General features: G+C 53.4%; 1 protein-coding gene across 1 annotated transcript in view; it reads right to left on the reverse strand.

The window, feature by feature from the left end:
* Positions 1-19,713, reverse strand: part of PDPK1 (3-phosphoinositide dependent protein kinase 1) — a 41,936-nt gene extending 22,223 nt beyond the window's left edge. Inside the window, exons 1-7 of the mRNA XM_068968416.1 lie at positions 19,656-19,713; positions 17,302-17,339; positions 10,466-10,729; positions 7,475-7,517; positions 7,086-7,223; positions 2,353-2,497; positions 1,516-1,613 (exon numbers count right to left, since the gene is read on the reverse strand). Coding sequence (XP_068824517.1) covers positions 1,516-1,613; positions 2,353-2,497; positions 7,086-7,223; positions 7,475-7,517; positions 10,466-10,729; positions 17,302-17,339; positions 19,656-19,713 — 784 coding nt within the window. The remainder of the gene's footprint in view (positions 1-1,515; positions 1,614-2,352; positions 2,498-7,085; positions 7,224-7,474; positions 7,518-10,465; positions 10,730-17,301; positions 17,340-19,655) is intronic.
* Positions 19,714-22,134: the final 2,421 nt, after the last annotated feature.

Here is a 22,134-nt window from a genome sequence, read left to right on the forward strand (position 1 = left end):
CAGAATGAAAGCACTGGGCTACGATCACTCTGCATTCTCTAATGAACCGATAGATCTAGGCCACTGCAGCTATAAAGGGCTGCTGACATCACAGAGGGAGAGATGACTGGATATTACATGCTCCCAACGGAAGAACATGCTACGCACACCAGCCGCTGGTGTGAAAGGACTGAACCTGAATGTCATCAAGCAGCCGCATCCAACTCCCGACTTTCAAGACATACAGAGGGGAAAGGAGCACGCTACAGGACTCCACAGAGGTGCCATCAACAAACTCTGGGAAGCTCTGCAAGACAACGACCTGGTTTCTTCAACAGACACAAGGGAAAAAAACAGAGATGCCAAGAAGCTACAGATGAAAAGAGCAGCTGCAGCAAAGTGGGGGCTTCTGTCTGAATCTTCCTTCCACCAGCAAACCCTCTACCCACCCCAGCATGTCTGTCCCCACCCCCCATCAAGGTCCTTGTCTCACGGGTACCCATGAGCCCCAGCAGAAGCACAGCCCCTACGTGGGGGTCCCTGTAGCAGCTTCTCAGGTCAGGGCAGCGCTAACCGTCACACCTGGCCCCACACCCAAGGTTCATTTTCAGGGTCATTTATTAATTCACACATGGGCCTTGAGCTTCCTGCAACCCCACTACACAGAACTTTATGTTCTCTCTCTCTACCCCAACACCTCAACACAGTTTTCAGAGTTAAACTGCCATTCTGTATACCTCGAAGTTTATCATTTCCAGTCAACAAACACCTGAAGGGCTGAAAGATGCCAGCACCCCCACCCTGGCCGAGAAGGCCCTGGCCAGCTAAGACAGCCAGGCTCTCCTCTACCTCAGGTAGGCTGTCAGCAACTGTCACAGCACATAATCCAACTAGGAAACACCAGAGAGGGGCAGTGGTTAGGAGGGTCTGCAATGATGAACGTGCGCTGGACCAGCAGGAAAAGCCAGCCCCCACTCACTCTGTGACCTTACAGAACCTGTGGATCGGCGTGCTGGGGCCACCGCCCTGGCATTTGCACACAGGAGACAGGCAGACAGGGGGCATCGTGAATGTGTTTCTCCCCGCCCTAGAGAACCCACAGTGCCAAAAGGAAGAACTGGGAGCTGATCCCACTGAGCCCACACCTCTGCATGGGAGATGAGAACAAATGACACACCGCAGCACCTTCCAGGAAGATGACTAGGGAGGGTGAGCCACGGCAGGCATCCGAGGCCCTGCGACAAGGTACAGAAAGCGCCTGGGGACCTAGCACCACTCAAGGCCAAGAGGACCAACCACGGATGCTGGGGAAGCCTCCTCCCAGCCCCTACTAGACCAGACAGTCGCCGACCAGGCCCTCTGCTAGAGCTGCCCGGAGGCAGGGGCTTCCCTGCTGAACACTCAGGCATCTTCTTTACAATAACAAAGGTACTACAAACAACTGTCACTAATGACAGCACTAGGCACTCCACCGGTTTCTAAGAGGATTTTGATCTGAAGCACAGAGCAGGGGTCTGCAGGAAATGAAACACACACCTTGTTTACTCTCTGGGGACAATACTTTTGCTGTTCCAAAATCTGTGATCTGGATGTGCATGTCTTCATTTAACAAAATATTTTCTGGTTTCAGGTCCCTGTGAAAGCAGATTTTTCACACTTGAGATGAAATATTTGAAACAGTAACATTACACACTCCAAATTTAGCTAAAAACAAAATGAACTGGTTAATACCTATAATCGGTATAGACTAACAACCAAGAATGCAAGTCTAAAGTTAGCACTGAACAACACCAACTGCATCTAGTGAGACATTCAAATCAATCATTTCATAACCGCATCTATCATTTTAATAAACTTTTAACTGAAGTATAATTCCTCATGTTTATAAAGAGCCTTTAAACCTTCTGTGGTATCATTACACAATAAATGTGAATCAAACCATCACAACGCACACCTTAAACTTGGGGATGTCAACTGCTTCGGAATAAAACAGGGAGGGGAAAATGATTAAATGATAAATTTTTAGGGTATGTGTGTTTTACTACCACTACCACCAAAAAAAAAAGAAAAAATTGTAAGGAAAAAAAAAGCTCAAATGAATACTTTCGATTTGACTATTGGAAAATGAGACCAGAAGTAAGCACCTACAGAATCTGACAAAATAAAAGCAGCAGCCAAGATGGCTAAGAGAGTCATTAGCCTGGCGAAAAAGACATCTGACCAGTTTCACCTGGTACTTCAGGTCCACGGTCTCTCGGCGTCAGAGAGATGTGCACGCTTCTTAGTTCTCACAGGGAGGCAGCCCACCCTCCAGGAAGGAGACCAGAGCTGAGCCCAGGCCTGGGGAGCAGCCAGCAGCCCCCAGCTCGGTACCTGTGGACGATGCCCTTGCCGTGCAAGTACTCCAGGGCAGACACCATCTCGGCCGTGTAAAAGCGGGTGCACGTCTCATCGAATGAACCGATTTTCCGAATGTATTTAAGTAGTTCTCCGTTTTTGGCATAACTAAGGCCAAAATCTAAACATTGCATGGTTAAGGAAGACAGCAAAATTCATTCTTTTCAACTAATCTTAGCAGCGCAGTAGCAATTTTTTTAAATTAATGAAAATTGAAGGTACCTGTGGCCAGAGACAGCTGCCCCGCCCCCAGCCAGGCCCACCCCCGCCAGACCTGCGGAGCTGGGTCTGGAAGGATCCCCTGGCCTGGCTCCAGGACAGGCCCCCGGGGGGTTCTCACCAACAGCACAGAAACACAGGCCTCTTGGCCAAGTGCCCCTTCCGGACGCCCGTCCCCAGAAGACCCCCGTGGGCTCCGTGAAGGGAGCAGCTGGAGATGCGAGCAGTGCTTCCACCCTCACAGCCCGTGCCAGCCTCACACCTCGGGCTGTGCGGAGCCAAGTCGCAGAAAGACTCCTCAAAAGAAGGTTCCCGGCACACTGAAGTGAGCAGTTCCCTGGGAGAAACCCTGTCTCGCTCACTCTGACTCTCTGTGTGGCCCCGGGGGGCTCGAGGCCTCCTCTCCCTCGGCCCCTCAGTGCGCTCTGTCTCACTCCTCTTCCCCCGTTTCCAAAGCGGACTACAGGCTGACGCAAGCAACGGATCCCACAGAACTGCTTCCTCCTGGGGGCACAGAGCACGGCGCCTCTTAATGGAAGCATAGGCCGGCAGGGACGGGGTGGCCCAAGGCCTCGCCCACCCCGAGCAATGGCGCCGGGGGTGGCCTGTGGTCAAGGTATTCCATCTGGTTTCTGTTCACCGAGGCCCTGCATCGCCCACAGAGGAAGGTGCCTGACACCGCGGTGCAGGGAGGACAAGACCAGCAGGGAAGAGACCAGCAACCGGAGCTGCTCAAAGCTTTCTGACTGAGCCCCCTCCGTGGCTACCCAAGCCCTTCCAACTAGAACAACGTGTAGCAGGCAGCTGAAGCGGAAAACCAACCTTACTTCCAGGGAAAGCAAAGGGCCTCAGCCAGGGCCCCCTCCTCCCTCGCCTTGCTCCGACCCCTCCTCGGGGAAGGCCAGCACCCATGGCCAGCCTCGCCAGCGGCCTGCAGACTCTGGCCCAGCCAACTCTGAGCAGAGGTCCCACTGGCCCTGGACTGGCCATGGTGCCGCCCCCGCTCGGGAGCACGGTCTCCCAGAGACCAGCAGCCCCCGAGAGGCTCGGCCACGGCCACGGGGCCTCTTCCGGCTTCACAGGTTTTGCCCCTTATCTGCCCACTCCCCAAGTTCCTGTTTCCTGTGTGAAGGACACTCTTGAGTTCTCTGCCCAGCCAGGAAGCTAGTGACCGACGATTCTGAACACGACAGATGCTGAGGGATCATGTCTCCAAGTCCGTGTTCTCTCTGCCCACACACGTTCCTCATTCCCCAGGAATACTCTCAAACCTCACTGCTCCACTCCTCCTCCTCAGCACAGCAAAGGCCTCAGGGCAGGAGACGAGGAGGCTGCTCCCTCAGCGGGAACAGGTGAATTCCTGGGATGAGGAGCACAGGCCCGTGGCAGAGCTGGAGAGCCTGCTGAGCCCAATGCCTGCACTCTGCAGGCGAACCCAGCCCAGAGAGGTTAAGCAACTGACTCAAGGTCATCCAGCCTGCAGCGCAGCTTCCTGAGATCTAGTGCGCCATTCCTGTCCCCAGGCTGCAAGAGGACACCAAGGGCGGGCAGGGGATGGCGGAGGAAGAACGCAGGCTGGCCTGGCAGTAGCCCTGAAGCCCCTCCAGCTGCACCCCTGCTAGAGGAAAGGCACCCTGGCTGTCTGGCTCCAGTGCCCAGCCTGCCCCACACCCAGGGAGGGAGGGCGGGCTGCTCTGAGTTCAGCCTCTCTTGGGAGCAGGGACTGGGTTGGTCAAGCTGAACCTCCAGAGGGCAAAAAGGCTGCCAGACCCCAGAAGTCCCCTCGCAGACCAACCTGCCTGCTCTCAGGCTGTGGCAGGGGGGTCTCCAGGCTCTGCCCCGTCTATCCCAGGGCGGGGGTTACCCCTGCAGTTGCAGGAGGTGCCGTTCTCCCCAGCAGACACATGGCTACAGGGAGGATCCTGTGCACTCTGGGGCTCTGCCTCAGGCAGAGTGTCTCCTTTGCTTTCAATTTCAACACACTGTGTGCCATGAAAGACTTTGAGTAGGGTGCAAGTCCCCCCCGGGTCTCGCTCCTGTCAGAGGTTAAGTGAGCCCTTGCAATCTCCATGGGCTTTCAAAGTGGTCTTAAAAAGTCAAGAGCAACAGACACCGTCGGACAAAGACCTAGAGTCCCCTCCGCCTGTGTTACTCTGGCCAATCACGTCCGAAATCAGACAGCAAGCTCACTCACCCAGCCTTAGGGCCTGCTCCCGCTGCTCCTGACCCTGGGAGGAGGCGCCGTCAGCGTGTGCGACTGCCAGAGCCTCCCAGCTGACAAGACGCATTCTCCAGGGGCCCTGCTGGAAGCCCAGGCCTGGGACTCCAGAAAACCAGCCCAGAGAGCCCCACAGGCTGAGAGAGGAGCACAGGGCACAAGGGGTCAAGGCGGGCTCAGAATGAGACCCAGAGCAGGCTGAGGGGCGCTCCGATGTCCCCAGGAGGCCCCTGGCAGCACACAGGCGGGGGCGGGCGATGCTAAAGCCAGGCGGAGAGGCACACCCGCTGCGACCCCGGAAACAAGTCCACAGGACTCCCCGCCCCACAGGCCGTGGTCGCTGGACCCCTTCACCGGTCCCCTTGAGAGTTCGACACCCGGAAAACCAGTTGGGCCTGCTCGCCCCTCTTGAGACCCGCGCCCCACCCAGACTGCGCTCTCCACACCTCCCTGGGGGCCGATCCACAGTTCAGGCCTGCACCCAAGTACTGGCCTACCTGGCGCTGTCTGGCCGGGCAGCCAGCACCCTCACCGGAACCAGCTGGCTGTGGCCCTGGGTTATGCCGTCTCCACTCCCTGGAGCTCTGCCCTGCTGGGCCCACTTCAGCCCTCTGCGGCCCTGTCTGCACACCAACCCAACCTCGGGGTCTCAAGCAGCAGGCGCCACCACGCATGTCAGGTGTGGGAGCGACATGCGCAGGCTCCGAGGCCCCGGCCTCCCAGCCCCCTCCCAAGAGCCTCTTCCCAGCAGCGGCCCGGGTGAGAGCATGCAGCAGCTGCCCCAGACCCTGCTGGGCTCCACACCACACTCAGAAGAAAACTCAGAACTCTTGCTGGGACTCTGGTCTCTTAGGCCCGGCGCCCCCCAACCCACCTACACCTGCCCCTGCTCCGTCCAGGCCTCTGGCTAATGTCCTCTCCTCCGACCACTAAAACAGCAGCTCCAACACTCCCACCTCCCACTGGCCTGATTCCTACACACAGCCAGGAATCATCCGTGTACATCTAACTCTGCAGGGAAACACAAGCCCCCCGAGGGCAGAGCCCTCACCTCACACACCAGCGTGTTCCCACCCCGGCACTCAACAAGGCCTTCTCAACAAACCAAAGACAACATTCAACTGATGGCTGAAGGAGCCAAAAAGCGGTGTGAAAGGCGGAACAGGATCAAGACAAATTTTAACTCAGAAGGTGGAGAGTGGAGAGAGGAGGTGGGAGGGGAGGGGGTTCAGGGCAAGCCCACCCCCAGGTGGTTGGGGGGCGGAGGGGCTCTGGTGACCCAAGGGCAGAAGAGAGCAGATGCACAGACTGAGGTTTAAGCCTGAACAAGGTTTAAACCTGAGTGACCCCCCATCAAGCTGCAGCCAAGAGCGTCTGCTGGGCTCAGACAGCGTCTCCGGGCAGCCAGGGGCCGAGGAAGGCTGGCTTTGGAAGAAGAGCTGCAGGAGAGGGGCTGGGAGCAGGGAGCACCGGCCGGCCCGGCTGCCCGGGGAACGACAGACAAGCTAATGGCACAGACAGGGCCCCCCAACCCCGAGCAAAGGAGCATGAAAAAGGACAGCGCTCAGGGATTAGAGGACACATCAGGGAACAAGTTCAGGGGATGCCCTGAAATAAAGCAAAGACTCGGCAGGGTGTGCCATCCCTGCTGGAGAAGCAGTTGGAGAAGCAGGGAGCACAGCCCTGGAGGGAGGGGTGGGGGGTGGGGTGGGGAGGACAGCCCGAGGCAGGGAGAAAGGTTCTGGGTTTCTGGGGGTCGCTCCCTGAACTTCTCACCTGGCAGCTGAGCCTGGGAAAGATGCCCCTTCCAACCAAACCCCAGAGTGCCAGGCCAGGGAGGGCAGAGTGGTGCCCACCTCCCAGGAGCCCTGGATGCCCATGACCCTTCTGGCTCACGTCCCTGCTCTGCGCACAGGATGCGACACCTGATGGGTGCTGCACGAACAATGGTCAAGAGGAGTGGGGGCAATGCCTTTCAGTAAAGGTTTAGCAACATCAGCAGTGAAACAGTTCTTGAGATATGAAGCTTACCAACAGAAACCCTCAAAAGTGGCTGTGATGATCTCCTTTGAAGCAATGTTCGACTTCAGTGACTGTCTGCAATCCCAGGGGTCCCAAAGCAAGTGATGCGAATTCATCTGTATCTAGAATATGCTACTCTTTCCTTTCCAGGCAAGGGGCTACTTCTGAAAACAAAAACGGGCTCACGGTTCCAAAACAATAAGCAATCGCTGGCATGGCATTTCGGAGGCTTTGATTGTTCAAAGGATACACAGCTTTTCATCATCCTGAAACGTGAAGTAAAGTTTAACAAAGAAGGGATGATCCAGCCGCGACATCACGTCTCGCTCTCTGGTTACATACGGGACTTTGTTCTCTTTGATAATGTGGCGTTTCTCTAGAATTTTAACTTAAGAAAGAAGCAAGTTACTGCAATTGGAAATGGTACGAAAACACTAAAGACACAACACATAAAGTATCAAACACAAATTAAAGTGTTTCACAAAACACACCCACCAGCTTTGTGATCAATAGTGCCCTGTCCCCCGAGACGAGCGCAGCGCCCTCCGGGGGCGGGGCAGCCAGGTGGCCACGGGCCCGGAGCGCTGTCCCTGTTTCCTAGACACTGAGCAGCCTAGCTCGCTGGAGTTAGTTACTTACTAGCATATTCCCTTGAGGTTGCCAGTTCTCGGGCCAGGACAACCTGGTTTGGGAAGAAAAGAGGGAAAAAGAAGAGAAAAAACATCCAATGTCACTAGGGCACAGAGTCTCACGAGGCACCCTGCAACCAACCACAAGGAGCACCCCGCCCCCTCTGAAATTCCTCTTTACACATTCTCGGCCCGGTGCGGACAAACGCAGTCAGTGACTAAGATAACGTGTTCTCACAGATAAAGGAAACAGATGTTCCTCACGTGTTTCCAGAAGGGTCCTCAGCATCTGCCAGTGTTCCTCGATGCAGTGAAACATATATTCACAAACACCTTAGCACTAGCGTAGCCCTCACAAACTATGGGAAGCGGCAGCAAGTAATACCTCCACAAAGTGGGCATTGGGGATTCCTTCAAAAAAATAACCCTATGGTTATGTTCCTGGTACATGTTCACTGCAAAAGGCCGCCCTGAATTTGGGCTTTTACCAATAACTGTTACCATCCATTTCACTTGATGCCCCCAAAAGATGCTATAAATCCCACGCCTGCCTGGAGGGCGTGGGAAACGGAGGCAGAGCCACCCACAGCGTGCCGGCACCACTCCCCGGCTGTGCCCTCTCCTGGCACAGCCTGACCCTCAACTAACCCTCAACCCTGGGGACAGAGCACCGGTGGGGCCCCACACAACAGGGAAGAGACCTTTCTACACACCTGGGCACACAACTTCCCAGTGCCCAATGGCCCCCCTGGCAGTGAGCTAGGGCGGCCCCTCCTCCACCAGCCGGTGCCAATTCCCCTCCTATGACACCTGCAGGGAATGGCCGCGAACCCACGAGCAGATGGAAACCTGCCTCCTCCTGTGAGTTCTATCCCATAACAGAATCCCTCAAGTTCATCACAAGTGACCCTGGGCACTGTGTGAAGCTCTGCAGTCAGTAAGACCAAGGTTGGATTACATGTGCTCAGGCAGAAAGATCAGAAGGATCTCTGTGGGAAAGGGACACGGGACTGCCCTCAGGTGCTGAAGAGTAAGGAGAGGGGCTGGTGAAGGGCTGGCCTCCTGAGGTTATGGACTGACGCGAAGCTGACAGCGGCACACGCTGGCCAGGTAAGGAGAAAAGGAGGAAGGGCGTGGCTCGGCTGCTAACCTGTAACGGAACCCTATCTGGAGCAGACACCGTCTCATCTTTCTGTCGCGTGAACTCTGCACATTCCATGCAGGTTTCCTATGTCCGTCCACGCGGCCCAAGCTGACGGCAGGAGCACCCTCAGGGAGCTGTGGGCAGCGGACCGGGCTTCCCCTCTCCAGCACCAGCTGCACCCCAGGGAGGGCCTGGCCCAGGATCCAGCCTGGGAGCCACCTCTTCTCCTCCATTCCCACCCTGGAGACCTGCTGCTGAGTGGTGGGAGAGACCTGCAGGCAGCACATGTAATCGGAGACCCCAGGCTGCAGGACTCCCACCAGCGCCAGAAAAGAGCCTGCGGGCTCTCGGGCTTTCCTGGGCACTGGGAAAACCAGACCAGCTGGGGCTTCTCTGCATCCAGAACAGATGGCACACACTTTCACCCACAGTGGAAACCCAGGGACACTGGGAGAACGTCACAAACATGTCCTCATTTTCCAGGCAACATAAACATCCTGTGCGGGACAGCTGAGAGAAGGAGAACACTGCTTCTTTGACTGGACTCGTGCAAGTAACTGCAGAACACCCAAGGTTCTTTCCAAAACAGTTTTTCTCTTTCTGAAAGGACCTGTGAGTACCAGATCTACTGGGCCTTGTCCTCAAAGTTGAAGGTTTTTATCATGAGGACCCAATTCTTTCATAACTTAAATACTGCCAATAAAAAAATCTAAATTAAAAATGTGAACAGAGCAAAAGTTAACAGTTAAAATGATATTGCGAACATGGGTGAGCTGTAGTATGTCATGTTCTTTGTATTTTGAAATATTTCATAAATGGAAAAAGAGAAAAGGAAAACAAATTTCACACAAGGTTTCTTCACAGAAAGGCCAGGCAGGTGGCACAGGAGACGAGACCCCACGCCAGCCAGGGGACCGTGGTTCTGGCCTCCTCGTACCTGCAGCGAGCCTCCAGCCCCGCCCCGGCTCATGAGGCCTTCTCCTCAGCAGCTTTCTACCTTCATATCTTTGCTCGAAGAGGAAAACTACAACAAGATAGGTCAACTCTCTCAGGGAACAAAAAGAATGTGCTGTGACTGTGACTCGACAGTGCTGTGATAAGGCATCTATTCATGAAACGGGGGACACAAAGATCTGGAAGCTAGCAGGTCGTGCACTGCAACTCGAGCAAACATCAAGTGTGTACTTTTAACATACATTTTAAAAACAACAGAAATAATAAAGGCTGTTCAATGTTTCCCGTTTGAAAAGACCCTGATGCTGGGAAAGACTGAAGGCGGGAGGAGAAGAGGACGACAGAGGATGAGATGGTTGCATCGCACCACCAACTCGACGGAAACGGGTTTGAGTAAATCCGGGAGCTGGTGATGGACAGGGAGGCCCCTGGCATGCTGTGGTTCAAGGGGTCGAAAAGAGTCGGACATGACTGAGTGACTGAACTGAATGTTTCCCAACAACTATGAACAGACTGACACCAATACTGATGTTCAATCTAAGGAAGAAAAAACTCCCAGGGTCTTGCCAATAGGGCACAATGATATGAAATGTCACTTGCTGATGCCTGATGAGAATAAAATTTCACTGGATTTTTTAGAAAATTAAAAACAAGATCATGAAATGCCTTTTAAAGCTTTCACCTACAAAAATCACAGCTTAGATATTTTAACCATCTCATCTGATTGGTGGCAGCCAGCCCCAAGTCACCTTCACTACAGGAGACAATCCCAAGGGGCCCGAGACGCTCCTCTGGGGTGGAGCGCCACCACAGCATCTCAGCGCCCAGCTCCGCGTCCCGAGAAAGGCCAGTGCTCCCAAGGAGAACACCCTCGTCCAACAAACGGCAGCGGCGTGTACTCACTGTTGAAAAGGAGCCTTCACCGAGAATCTTTCCGAATTTGAAGTCCTCGGGCCGTTTCTTCCGAGGCTGCGGGGGCTGCGTGGTGTGCTGTAGAGCGCTGGCGCTCGCCCGGGGCTGGGCCGCGGTGCCGTCCATGGCGGGGCCCTGCCTGCTCCCCCCGCTGGGAACGCCGGGGGCTGTGCTGGGCTCAGTCTGGGTCCTCACCATTGATGGGGATGGGCAGGAGCATAACACCACGCTGGACTGAATGGGAACCGTGTCATACTGGGGACACAGGAAAAAAGAGGTAAGGTTCAAGGCAGCTCACTGTTCTGAACGTCTGAAGTCAAGTCTAGATGTCGCTGAGCCGCCACCAAGCACAGGCAGACCGCCCGATGTTCGGACATGCAGCCCAGGCTGCGGCCCTCTACCCCAAACTCTCCTCTCGCTCAAACCTCGCCCTGCCCTGTCTGTGCGCCCACAGACCCACCCCCACCCAGCAATGACCCGCCCTCACCCTCTCCCTCCGGACCGAGTACACCTCCAATGCCCCCAGCCCTGCTCAGCTGGCCTTCCCTAAACACCTTCTGTGGCCTGTCACAGAGCAAACTGGGCCAAACCTGTTGACCTCAGGGTCTCCCATCCCAGAACCCCTCCCCTGCTCACCCACCCACACATGATATAAGGCGAGATGCACAGAAGGCACCCAAGGCTTGAACAAAAAGACCAGCTTCAGACTGTGTCCCACAGCTGAACAGAGCAGGTACTTAAGCAGTCCCGGAACACAGAGAGTAACCAAACGGAAAGAAGAGTCCAAGAGCTGCCAACTGCACAGGAAAGGTACAGCTGATAAAGAGATAAGCTGCTCAAAAAGAACAGTAGTGGAATAATGCTTAACAACTTGGAAAGGTAACTGGTTTAGAGTCAAAATGCTCACTGCACACCCAAGTTACCTCCAAATCAATTAAAGCATTGTATGCTTTTTTAGTTATTTAAACAAATTAAAAAACCTAACAAGTTTTTAAAATTTGCAATCCCTATTAAAAGAAGCTGGCTTCCTTGCAGAAACTGACAAGATGATTCCAAAATTCTTATTGAAATTCAAGGAATCCAGAATAGCCAAACAATCTCAAAACAAACAAACAAAACTGGAGGACTCACACTACCTGGTTTCCAAATTCATTACAAAGCTATAGTAATCAAGACAGTGTGGTGCTGCGTGACGACACGCGCTGGTGAACGGAGCAGACCCCAGAAGTAAACTCCTAAGTCTGCGGCCAATCAATCTTTGACAAGGGTGCCAAGGCTTCGTGGGGAAAAAGCCTTTTTCTGCTAATGGTACTGGATATCCACACACAGAAAGATGAAGGTGGCTGCCTTTCCCACATCAAAATTTAACTCAAATGGATCAAAGATCTACATGTAAGAAATAAAACTAGAAAACTCTTAGAAGAAAATATAGGAGTAAATCTTTATGATCTTGGCAATGGGTTCTTAGATGTGAAACCAAAAGCACAGGAACAAAAGAAGAAGCAGATCAAAGGGACTCCATCAAAATTTAGAACTTCAGTGCTTCAGAGGCACCGCCAACAAAGTGAAAGAGCAACCCAAAGACGGGGAGAAGATATTTACAAATCATCTATCTGATAAGGGACTTGTATTCAGACGGTATAAAGAACTCAAACAATTCAATTAAAAACGAAACAAAACACAATTTAAAAACAGTCAGGAAATCTGAGTAAACACTTCTCCAAGAAAAAACCCATACAAAAGGCCAAAAAGTACCTGAAAAGAGGTTCAACATCATTAGCTACTACAGGAATAAATGCAAGTCAAAGCCACAGTGATCCATTTCACACATACCGGGACTAAAAAGATAGTAACAAGCGTTGATGGAGATGCACAGAAATTGGAACCCTCACACTGCCAGTAGGATGTCAAATGGGGCAACCACATCAGAAAACATACAACAGTTCCTCAAAAGGAAACAGGCGCTGCACAGCCGAGCAATCCCCCTCCGAGAAATGAAAACACAGGTCCACACAGATCGTGTACAGGCACGTTCACAGCAGCATTACGGATAACTAAAAGGGCTGGAAAGGACATTAGCAGACAAGTGACTAAACAAAATGCACTGCAGCTATAAAACCTGAATACTCAGCCATAAAAAGGAGTACCGATATACTCTACGAGACAGATGAACACGCAGACACTGTGGGATGTGAAAAGGGCCTGACACGAAAGCCACATACTGCGTGATCCCGTCTGTACGGAATGTCCAGACGAGGCAGACCTACAGAGAGAGGAGAGCTGGTGGTCGCCAGGGGCTGGCAGGAGGCAAGAGCAGAGCAGCTGCTAATGGTCAGGGGTTTCTTTCTGGAATGAGAAGAATGTCCTGGAATTGGAAAGTGGGGACATATAGCCTCATAAATACACTAAAACCACTGAATTACACACTTTTAAAATGGGTGGATTATACAGTATATGAATTATATCTCAATAAGCTGTTATAAAAATAGCTGTATCACACAAATGACTAAATAAATTTATATATAAGATCTCATTCGAATCCATAAACCATCAAGACTGTTTTTTTAAGAAAAGAATAAGCACTAAAAAAACGTAGCGTAGCTCAGGGTTGTGAAAATGTGTCTCTCAAATACAAGCGAGAGCCCCAGACCGCAGCACACATTTTTAACCATGGGGAGAGGCTGGGAGATTAATTATTAGATAAGAAGAATGATTGAGTGTGTTTACAACACAGAGAGACACCAAAGGCCGGCGGGACTATGCTAAAGTACACCGATCCATCCAACTGTGCCCGGCACCATGGACTGTGCTGCCAGTGAAAAGGTTTCGGACAGCAACGCGGTAACCTGTCAACAAAGTGACAAGAAAACTTTCCTCAGTGAGACACAGAAAAATACTTAGGAGAGGCGGACAGACGCACAGTTAAAAATTTAGATGGCCATTAAGGAAGGATTTTTAGATAGTGTCAAAGTTAAATCGGAAATACACAGAAGTTGTAAGAAAAGCCTTTCCAGTCTGAGCCTAAAGCATTCCAGGAGTGACATCATGGGCCTACTCATCACCAGACTGTTGTGGAACAACACGGAACGAACTCAGAGCACCCAGATTTGTCTCTAACAGTCCTGCCCTTTAAAAGAACCAGAAGAGCACTTGGCTCCACATCTTGGAACAGGAAGAAGGCTGTCAACATGGGCTGTGATCCTCTGCTATGTCTGAAAAGGAGGCTGTCTGTGTAGCAGGAAAAGGCAGGGAAGCTGGCCTGTAGGGACTGTTACTGGCCACGCTGTGTCCCTGCAAACATAAGTACAGCTACTAAGAATAAGCTGAAACTGGGGAAAATCGAGACTGCAACACACACAGATAGGTGGTAAGAAGTACATCAACATGGTAACACAAAAGCAGGCTGTAGACAACTGCACACTTAATTTTATGAATTTAAACAGGTAAAGGAGTGTGGCCAAAGTTGTTTCTTATATGTATATTGTTGTTTTCCAGTCGCTCAGACGTGACTCTTTGCAACCCCCTGAAATGAAGCACGCCAGGCTTCCCTGTCCTTCACCATCTCCCTGAGTTTACTCAAACTATGTTTGTTCAGAAAGGCTAGATAAAAATCTTCTCTCTCCATTAATACAGGGAAGAAATGCAGAAAACTATAAAGAAGCCCGAGTCCTATAGGAAGTGCACCAAGAAAGGCTGGACAGGCGGGCACAGTAACCAACGTGTGCGGAGTGCAACAGCTCAACCACAGGGGAAGCTGACGGAGACAGACGCTCACCTTAAGAGGCACAAAAGCCACACAAGTAAGAAACACATCGAGACAGAACTCCCTGTGACTCGAACGTGACGAGCACAGAGGAGGAGAAGCGAGGCAGCGGACGGCAAGAAAGGCAGGAGCCTGGGCCGTCCGCGGCAGGGCAGGCCAGGCCAGGGAAGGCTGGCTCAGGCAGGTCACCCCAGAGGACACGCCACACGCCAGCTCCAGAGCTGCTCCCCAGCTGGGATGGGCAGGCTTCATTTTCACTTCAGGCAAGGTACACAAATATGAAGGAATTAACTCAACGCAGAGAATCAGTGAAACACTAGGAGACTGTGACCGACAAGCGTTGTAGAGACTGTTTAAGAGAACCTGCCTTTTTAAACGTGGCCGACAGCACAGATGTGACCAGCAGTGCGGGCCCTCTCGTGGAATGGGAGCCCGAGGCACAGCGCTTCCTTCTGGAAAACTGCCGTCTCCGTGGACATACTGAGGCTCACGGCAAGTCTAGTGTGCCTGATGCGCCTCATAAACCCTCCACCTCAGGAAAGGTACGAGGGCTGGACTCAGCTCTGTGGTTCAGCCAGTACCTTAAGGGTTTGTCCCATAAACAAAGCACACAATCTTAACAGAAGTGTTGCTTAGCTGCTCAGTCATGTGCAACTCTTTGTGACCCCGTGGACTATAGTCTGCCAGGCTCCTCTGTCCCCAGGATTCTCCGGGCAAGAACACTGGAGTAGGTTGCCATGCCCTCCTCCAGGGGATCTTCCTGACCCAGGGATCGAACCCATGTAGCTTGCGTCTGCTACACTGCAGGCAGGTTCTCTACATCTGAGCCACCAGGGAAGCTAATAGAAGTGTAATCAAACTCAGGAGCTTCCCCTGGATATCAGCTGGAACTTTCTGTCCTCCAGGGCAGTGGGAAGTAGGGAGAAGGTCACAGTCACCACGCCGAGGTCCATCAGGAACCAAGACAGGCCTGGGCTGGCCTCAGCATCCAGGCCAGGGGCCTGATGACTCCAGGCTGTGCCCATAGGCCACCGAGCAACTCACAGGCTTCCCAGACACAGCCAAGGGGTAAGCACTCCCTGTGCCCATGGGGTCATCCCAAGTGCAAACTCTCAGGCCCAGGACTGAGGCGCAGCAGGGCTGTGGGATCCGAAGGGACTCCACGAGAAGAGGAGGAAAAAGCTGGCGCTCCAGCAGCGCCACCCCAGGCACCGCTTCAGACTGGCAGCTCACAAGCCCAGTGGGGTCACTGCTGCCCAACGGGATGGGGGCAGGGAGAGCACCACGGGTTCTGCCAAGTCCAGCCGGTTACTGACCTCACCTAAGCACCCGCCTCCCGCCAAGCAAGGCTCAAGGAGACAACGGGAAATGCACCAGACAGTGGCAAATGCTTCTGATTCAAAACCAACACATCAACTAACGAGTAAAATCTCAAACATGAAGTTTCTAGATAACAAAATGTGACGAGTTGATTCATGGACCTGAAAAAAGGTAATTTTACAGACATGCTTCTGGACCCAGTGACTATTCCAGCAACAGTGCCACGTGGGTCTCACAAGGGTCTCAGCCCAGCCGAGGGACAGAACACAGGGCGGAGGCCAGCCCCAAGGCGGGGCGCAGGAGGCAGGGCGCAGGAGACAGGCGCAGGCAGCAGGCCCCAGGCGTCTGCACGCACGGGGACAAAACCTGGCAGGACGACGGCCACCCTCAAGCCAGCTTGAGCAGGGACAGATGGCCCTGGCGTCAGGCAGCCCGGGGAGGCTCACATGGTGAACACGGCTTCTGCTGGCCTCAGGAACACCTGCTGAGGGCCGCACTCTTGGCTGCAGCCTTCTGGATGCGAAATGAACACACGTCCAGCCCACGGCGACAGCCTCCAAAGACAACGACAGGTGCGTCTAATGAGACTCAACTGACATGGACATGCTCCTGAGCGCTTCCTCTCCATCAGAGCAGTTTCTCCAGAACAGGTTCTCGAAGGACAGCACAGAACATAGAGGTCTGCTTCTGACCTCAGCGGCACAGACCCCACACGCAGCCTCCCTCCAGGTGGCAGCGCTTCTGGTGGACACGCGGATATCCAAGGCATGCTGAAGATCAAGCCATCTCGACAGAGCTGGACCTGCCTCCAGACCTGTGACACCAAGCGCCCCTGGCCAGCCAACAAGGGAAGGAGCAGAGGGTCGTGCTGGAGAAATCCGCTCAGGTCCTCCTCAACACCAGTCTGCGGTGAGTGCCTCGGAAGATGCCCCGGCCACCTGTATCCCCCAAAGCTGGTCACGAGACAAAGGCTGGAGCCCAGGCTTTTCCCACCAGTAAACATCAAGGCCCTTGAGGCCAACACTTATTCTCAGAAGTGTTGAACTCTGGCAAGCTCCCAGCCCCAAAGCACAGCTTCAACGACAGGTTTGAAGGCAGGAGCTGACAGGCCACTCTTGAAGGACACACCATGCAAACTAACATAAGCTAGTAGGTCTTTTGTCATTGGAAGCTGGCTGCAACTGTCAGCATGCTCTGGACAGCTGCAGAAGGTTCTGGAGCCAGAGCTAAGCTGCGCCCACTTCAGCCTGGTGGGCACTGAAGCAGAAGGTTTGACTGGAGTCGGAGCAGAGAAACCGTGTGCACTGGAGCTGCCGGCGGGTAGAAAGGTGGCCCTGGGGCCAGGCTGCGGGTCTGCACACACACCAGGTGCCTCGCCCTGACACGGCACCGTCCCCTCACCTCTGCACCCTCACCCCCACACAGCAGGCCCGCCCCGGTGTGCCACAGTCCACAGCCCACAACCCGGGAAGGAGGGTAGCGGAACCCCGCCGACAGCGCCTCGGTGACTTCCCCAAGGACACCCTCTTCTCCAACACCTTCTGTTATTTCATGAAAATACATGCACTCATTCTGCTCATCACTGTTTCTTAAAGGAGGTAAATGAACTACGTTATTAACCCAAAGACTCAACAAACATGGCCACTGTGCTAGCAAAGGCCCAGGCAGACGCAGTCCCGACCTCTAGGAAGCGACATCCTAAGGGAGAGGGAGTGACAGACGCAGGTTCACACCCATGACTCACCAAGGAGAGTGTGCGGGCAGCCAGGCACAGGTAGAGGCCTGCGGGGGGCGGGAGAGTGAGCTTCGGGGAGCGGGGGAGTGCTGCAGCAGGTCCAAAGAGGCTGGCAGGGGCTCAAGGGTGCTGCGACGGCACGCAGGGGCACACTCACACACACAAAGTGAGATGCAAGAGGAACCAACCACGCGCCACACAGGCAGAGTTTCACTTTCCTCTAACATTTGAGACTCAAAACTCAGGTTCAGCGGCCTTTGAGTCAGAAGGAAAACCCAGTCATTCTGAAATGGCAATAACAGATGATGTAATACACAGACACACACACACACACACACACAGCTGCTTTTCTCCCCCACAGGCTTTATGAGAAAGGGCAGGGCCACCACCAGCACTTCAGGGACTTAAGGTAAAAGCAGTGCCCCCAAGACCACACTGCTTCGGGGCTTCCCTGGTGGGCAAGTGGCTAAGACGCAGGATTCCCTATGCAGGGGGCCCGGGATCGATCCTCGGTCAGGAAACTAGATTCTACACGCTGCAACTAAGAATTGGTATGCCAAAACTAAAGATCCTGTGTGCTGCAACAAAGATCGAGGGTCCGAGTGCTTCGACTAATACCTGAAACAGTTGAATAAATAAATATTTTTTTAACAGTTTTATCCACCTCATTAACATTCACTGAGCACCTACTCTGCACCATGCTCTGCCCTAGGCATGGTGGACACAGCAAAGAACCGAGCCCGTGCCCTCAAGAGGCCCACGTTCTAGTGGAGGCAAGGTGACCTCCAAACACAAAAGCCTGGCAAAACCCAGCGTCTCAAATGGTGATAAATTGCTGTGAGAAAATACAGCAGGAAAGGAGGACAGGAGGGGTGCAAATGTAACAACCAGAGGCGCCCCCACTGGGAAGGTGACTTCTGAACAAAGACCCGAGGAGGTGGGGAACCTTCAGGGAGATGACTGGGCAACGCAAAGGCCTGGCGGCAGAGCGGCTCTAGACTCAGTCGTCTGCTTGACCCTCAGGATGGGCCGCTTCCAGACAGGACCTCTGGATGCCAGGCAAGACCTCAGGATCCCTGAAACCCCCTCCTCTGGCCACTTCCGGCACCCTCTGGGCACCTCAAACCTCAACGGGGAAGTCTGAGCAGTGGGGCTTCCTGTAGGGTCCTGCACCCAAGTCTGATGCCGGCCGAACCCCACTGTGGGGTCCCACATCAGCTCTGGGTGGCAGATGCTGGCCACCAGACCACGGCCGCTCTGGACACGCCCTAGAAGCTCCCACTCTGCATCAGCACCACAGGCATGGTGACACAGGAGCCTGTCACTGCCAGCCTTTCTCCTTCGTGGAATTCCGCAATTTCCTTCCTGCTTCAGCCCCAGCGCCCCAGCGCCCCAGCGGGAGACTGCGTCTCAGGGCCGTGCTGACAGAGCGCCGTTCACAGGGACAGCTCAGGGCTCCTGCTTTCTCTCCCTGCAGTCATAACTGGCTGGTATGGGTATGTTTTAATGAACAGTTTCAATTCGGCAGTAAAATGATGGTCACAGTGTTACCTGTTAAAGCATTTTAAAAGCACCAACTGTAACATGAAAAGCCCAGGAAGAAATCCCTAGCCCAGAGTGAAAAGCCCAAACGTTTACCTGTATTCCCGCTGTCACTCTAAAGGGTTGATTTTGTAACGTTTCGAGGCGATAATTAAGCCGCAGAGAAGGAACTCTGAGGCGTTCTCACCGTGATCTGGAGGACTCTCACCAGCTCTGGCCCGCGGCGGGGGTCAGGCTCACAAGGACCTCCTTCCAGCCCGCCGGCCCTGCGTCCTGTGGAGACAGCACTGCCCGGGGCGCCCGGGGCCTTGGGTGAGTCACTCCCACCCAGCAGAGCCCCATCAGCCCACCACCCGCTTGGTGACCCAAAATTATGGTAAACAAACACATCTGGTTACTCAACAGCTTCTGAAATCTAAGTCTCAGGAGAAATTTAAAGCTCCAGCACCCTGTCCCCCAGTCTCCTCCGCCCTGGTCACAAGTCCTCGGGAACATGGCTCTCCACCGGGTCCTGACAGCACCGCGTCCCCACAAGCCCTGACTGCAGGCCTCCCGACACCCTCGGCGCACCCCGAGTGCAGCATCTCCCATTGAAGGAAGGCTGGAGCCCCACGCCAGGGGCTCCAGCCCCTACCCCCACTCCCCCATGTCCCAGTACCAGCACCCTCTAACCCCCGCAGGACAGGACCCCTCTGTTCCTCTCTCTGGCTTCTGGAAACGCACGAAGCGGAGCCTGTGGCTCTGCTCCACCGCGGACAGGGACGGATGGCTGTTCTCAACTGAACTCAGCCTGAGGAGCCGGCGCCACCAATACCCAGCACCTTTGACGTCTCTGGAAGCACGGTCACACCGCCCAACACACATCACATCCCGCACCATCGCCGGGCCACGTGACCGAGTCAGCAGGCGGCGCCCGAGGGCCCACCGTCTCCAGTCAGGCCCAGGGCAGCACGCGGGCATTCCTGACAGAAGATAAGCCCACGTCTCAAACAACCAACTTCCAAATGAACTTGGAAAAGCATCGTCCGTAAACTGGGCATTTTCTGTACCCTTAAATTGGTTTTACAGCAATGTGTATATAAGAACATAGGATTTTCAATTTCTTTGAGGATTGAGTTCAACAGTCTCCTCTTAAGAGGTAGAAACTCTAAAGGAAAAATCAATTTGAGATGAATTAATTTTCATATCCACAAAAACACATCAAGGTTTAACTTAATGACACTGTCAACCACTAAGGGAGTTTAGGAAAATATGAGCATCAAAATATCCAGAATCCAGGGACTTCCCTGGTGGCCCAGGGGCTGAGCCTCCGCACTTCAGTACAGGGGCCCATGTTCCACCTCCGGTCAGGGAACTAGATCCCACACGCCACAACTGAACCCGCCCCGTACGCCGCAAGTCAAATAAATAAACAAACACTGAAAAACAAATCCAGTATCCAACATTCAAAACTGCTAAAGGCGACAAATATGATTGACAGATGAAAATGCAAATGAATTTGGAGCAAAAGAAAACAGTGACCCACAGGTTTCTTTTCCAGCTTCCATCAAGTTTCCTACACCAGACACTGCACCTCTTCCCAAGCTGCAAGTGACGACTTCCCTTAATCCTTAGGAGACCAACCGCCGGGTGAACGGGAGCTGGTTTTTAAAATACAGAGCCATGTGTTTTTAAAGCACACCCCAGACCTTAATTACGCGGCGGCAGGACAGTAGTGCGCCAGGCAGATGAGGAAGCAGAGCGGCGACCACGCACCAGGCTCCAGCACCATGGCGAGCGTGCAGGGGGCGCGGCCCGCAGCCTGGGCGGCCTCCCAGAGCCCCTGCTGGGCCTGCCCGTGGAGGAGCTCAGCAGAGATGACTTTTCCAAAAGTGCTCAGAGAAGTTGTGTCAGGATGAGAGATTCATGGTTTCTCCTCCTCTGTTTTGAATGCAGTTTAAAACACTTTACAATGGGGCTTCCCTAGTGGCTCAGTGGTGAAGAATCCGCCTGCCAATGCAGGAGACACAGGGTCGATCCCCAACCCAGGAAGCTCCCACACGCTGTAGAGCAGCTAAACCCGTGTGCCACAACTACTGAGCCTGTGTTCCAGCGCCCGCGTGCCACACTGCTGAAGTGCGCACACGCTAGAGCCGGGCTCCGTAACCAGAGGAGCCCCCACTCACCACAGCCAGAGAAAAGCTCAAGCACTGAAGACCCAGCACAGCCAAAAATGAACAAAATTATATTTAAAAAATACTTCGCAATGGAAGTGATTTATCTGTTCATTCTGACAGATATTCACTTAGTGCCAACCAGGTGTCCAATCCTACCTGAGCCCCGGGGGCCAAGATGAGCAAAGCAAACAGCAAACAGCCCCCAAGTCAGCGCCAGGAAGCAGAGGAGGGGACGCAGGGGAGCAGGGTTGCCTAAAGTTCCTCGGATCCCTGTGGATACTTCTCATCTCTGTATCTTTACCTCTTTAAAAAGGATAAAGTGCACATTAAGCAAGAATTTCACATGAAGAACAAGCTCGACTCGTGGTTGGCGTGATGAGAGTCAGTCTTTCAGCCTGAGCGGGGAGCCTGTCACTCCGCAACACAGCCAAGGACTCAAAACTCAAAACTGCACACCCTGCACTGAAGCGACCGCAGCCAGATGCTTTCAAAGCGCCTTGGCTCCGAAGAGTTCAAATCTCTACCTGCAGACCTACCGAGGAAGACACGAACTTCATGATGTCACAAGAGTAAACTGTCCCAAACGCTTAACCATGACTTACTAAACCACCCAAACCTCTCACGTATTAATAGTCACGACTTCAGACAAACAGAGACAGGTACAAGAAGAGAAGTTACCTCCAAACTGTTCAAAGCTGCACTCTGCCAGGCCGGACCCCAGCTCCGCTCCTCACTAGCCATCTGACCTTGAACGTGCTATGTCACCTCTCTGCGGCTCAGACTCTTCACCTAATAGCAGGGATGAGGAGAACCGGAACTTCCAGGCTTGCCAGGAGGATTTAATGAGTTAATCTACACAAAGCACTCAAGCCGACTCAGACCGAGCATGCTATAAGCAGTTTTATGACTAAAGAACACAGAAGACACAGTTTTCTCAACCAAGGGTCATCAGATCATAAAACAAGCCCTTCACGACCAAAACGAAGCTCATCCCCTTTGCAAATACTTTTCCCTTTTCAGTGAGTAAACCTGAACTAACAATGTACTGAGTGAAGAGGCTCAGCTCTAACTGCAAGCAGACGAGGTGACATAGGACGGCTGAGCTCCGGAATCAGGATCACAGCCAGGCCTTCTACGGTCAGGA

This window comes from Capricornis sumatraensis, chromosome 3 (genome assembly GCF_032405125.1).
Source record: "Capricornis sumatraensis isolate serow.1 chromosome 3, serow.2, whole genome shotgun sequence".
In the NCBI taxonomy this organism is placed as follows: Eukaryota; Metazoa; Chordata; class Mammalia; order Artiodactyla; family Bovidae; genus Capricornis; species Capricornis sumatraensis.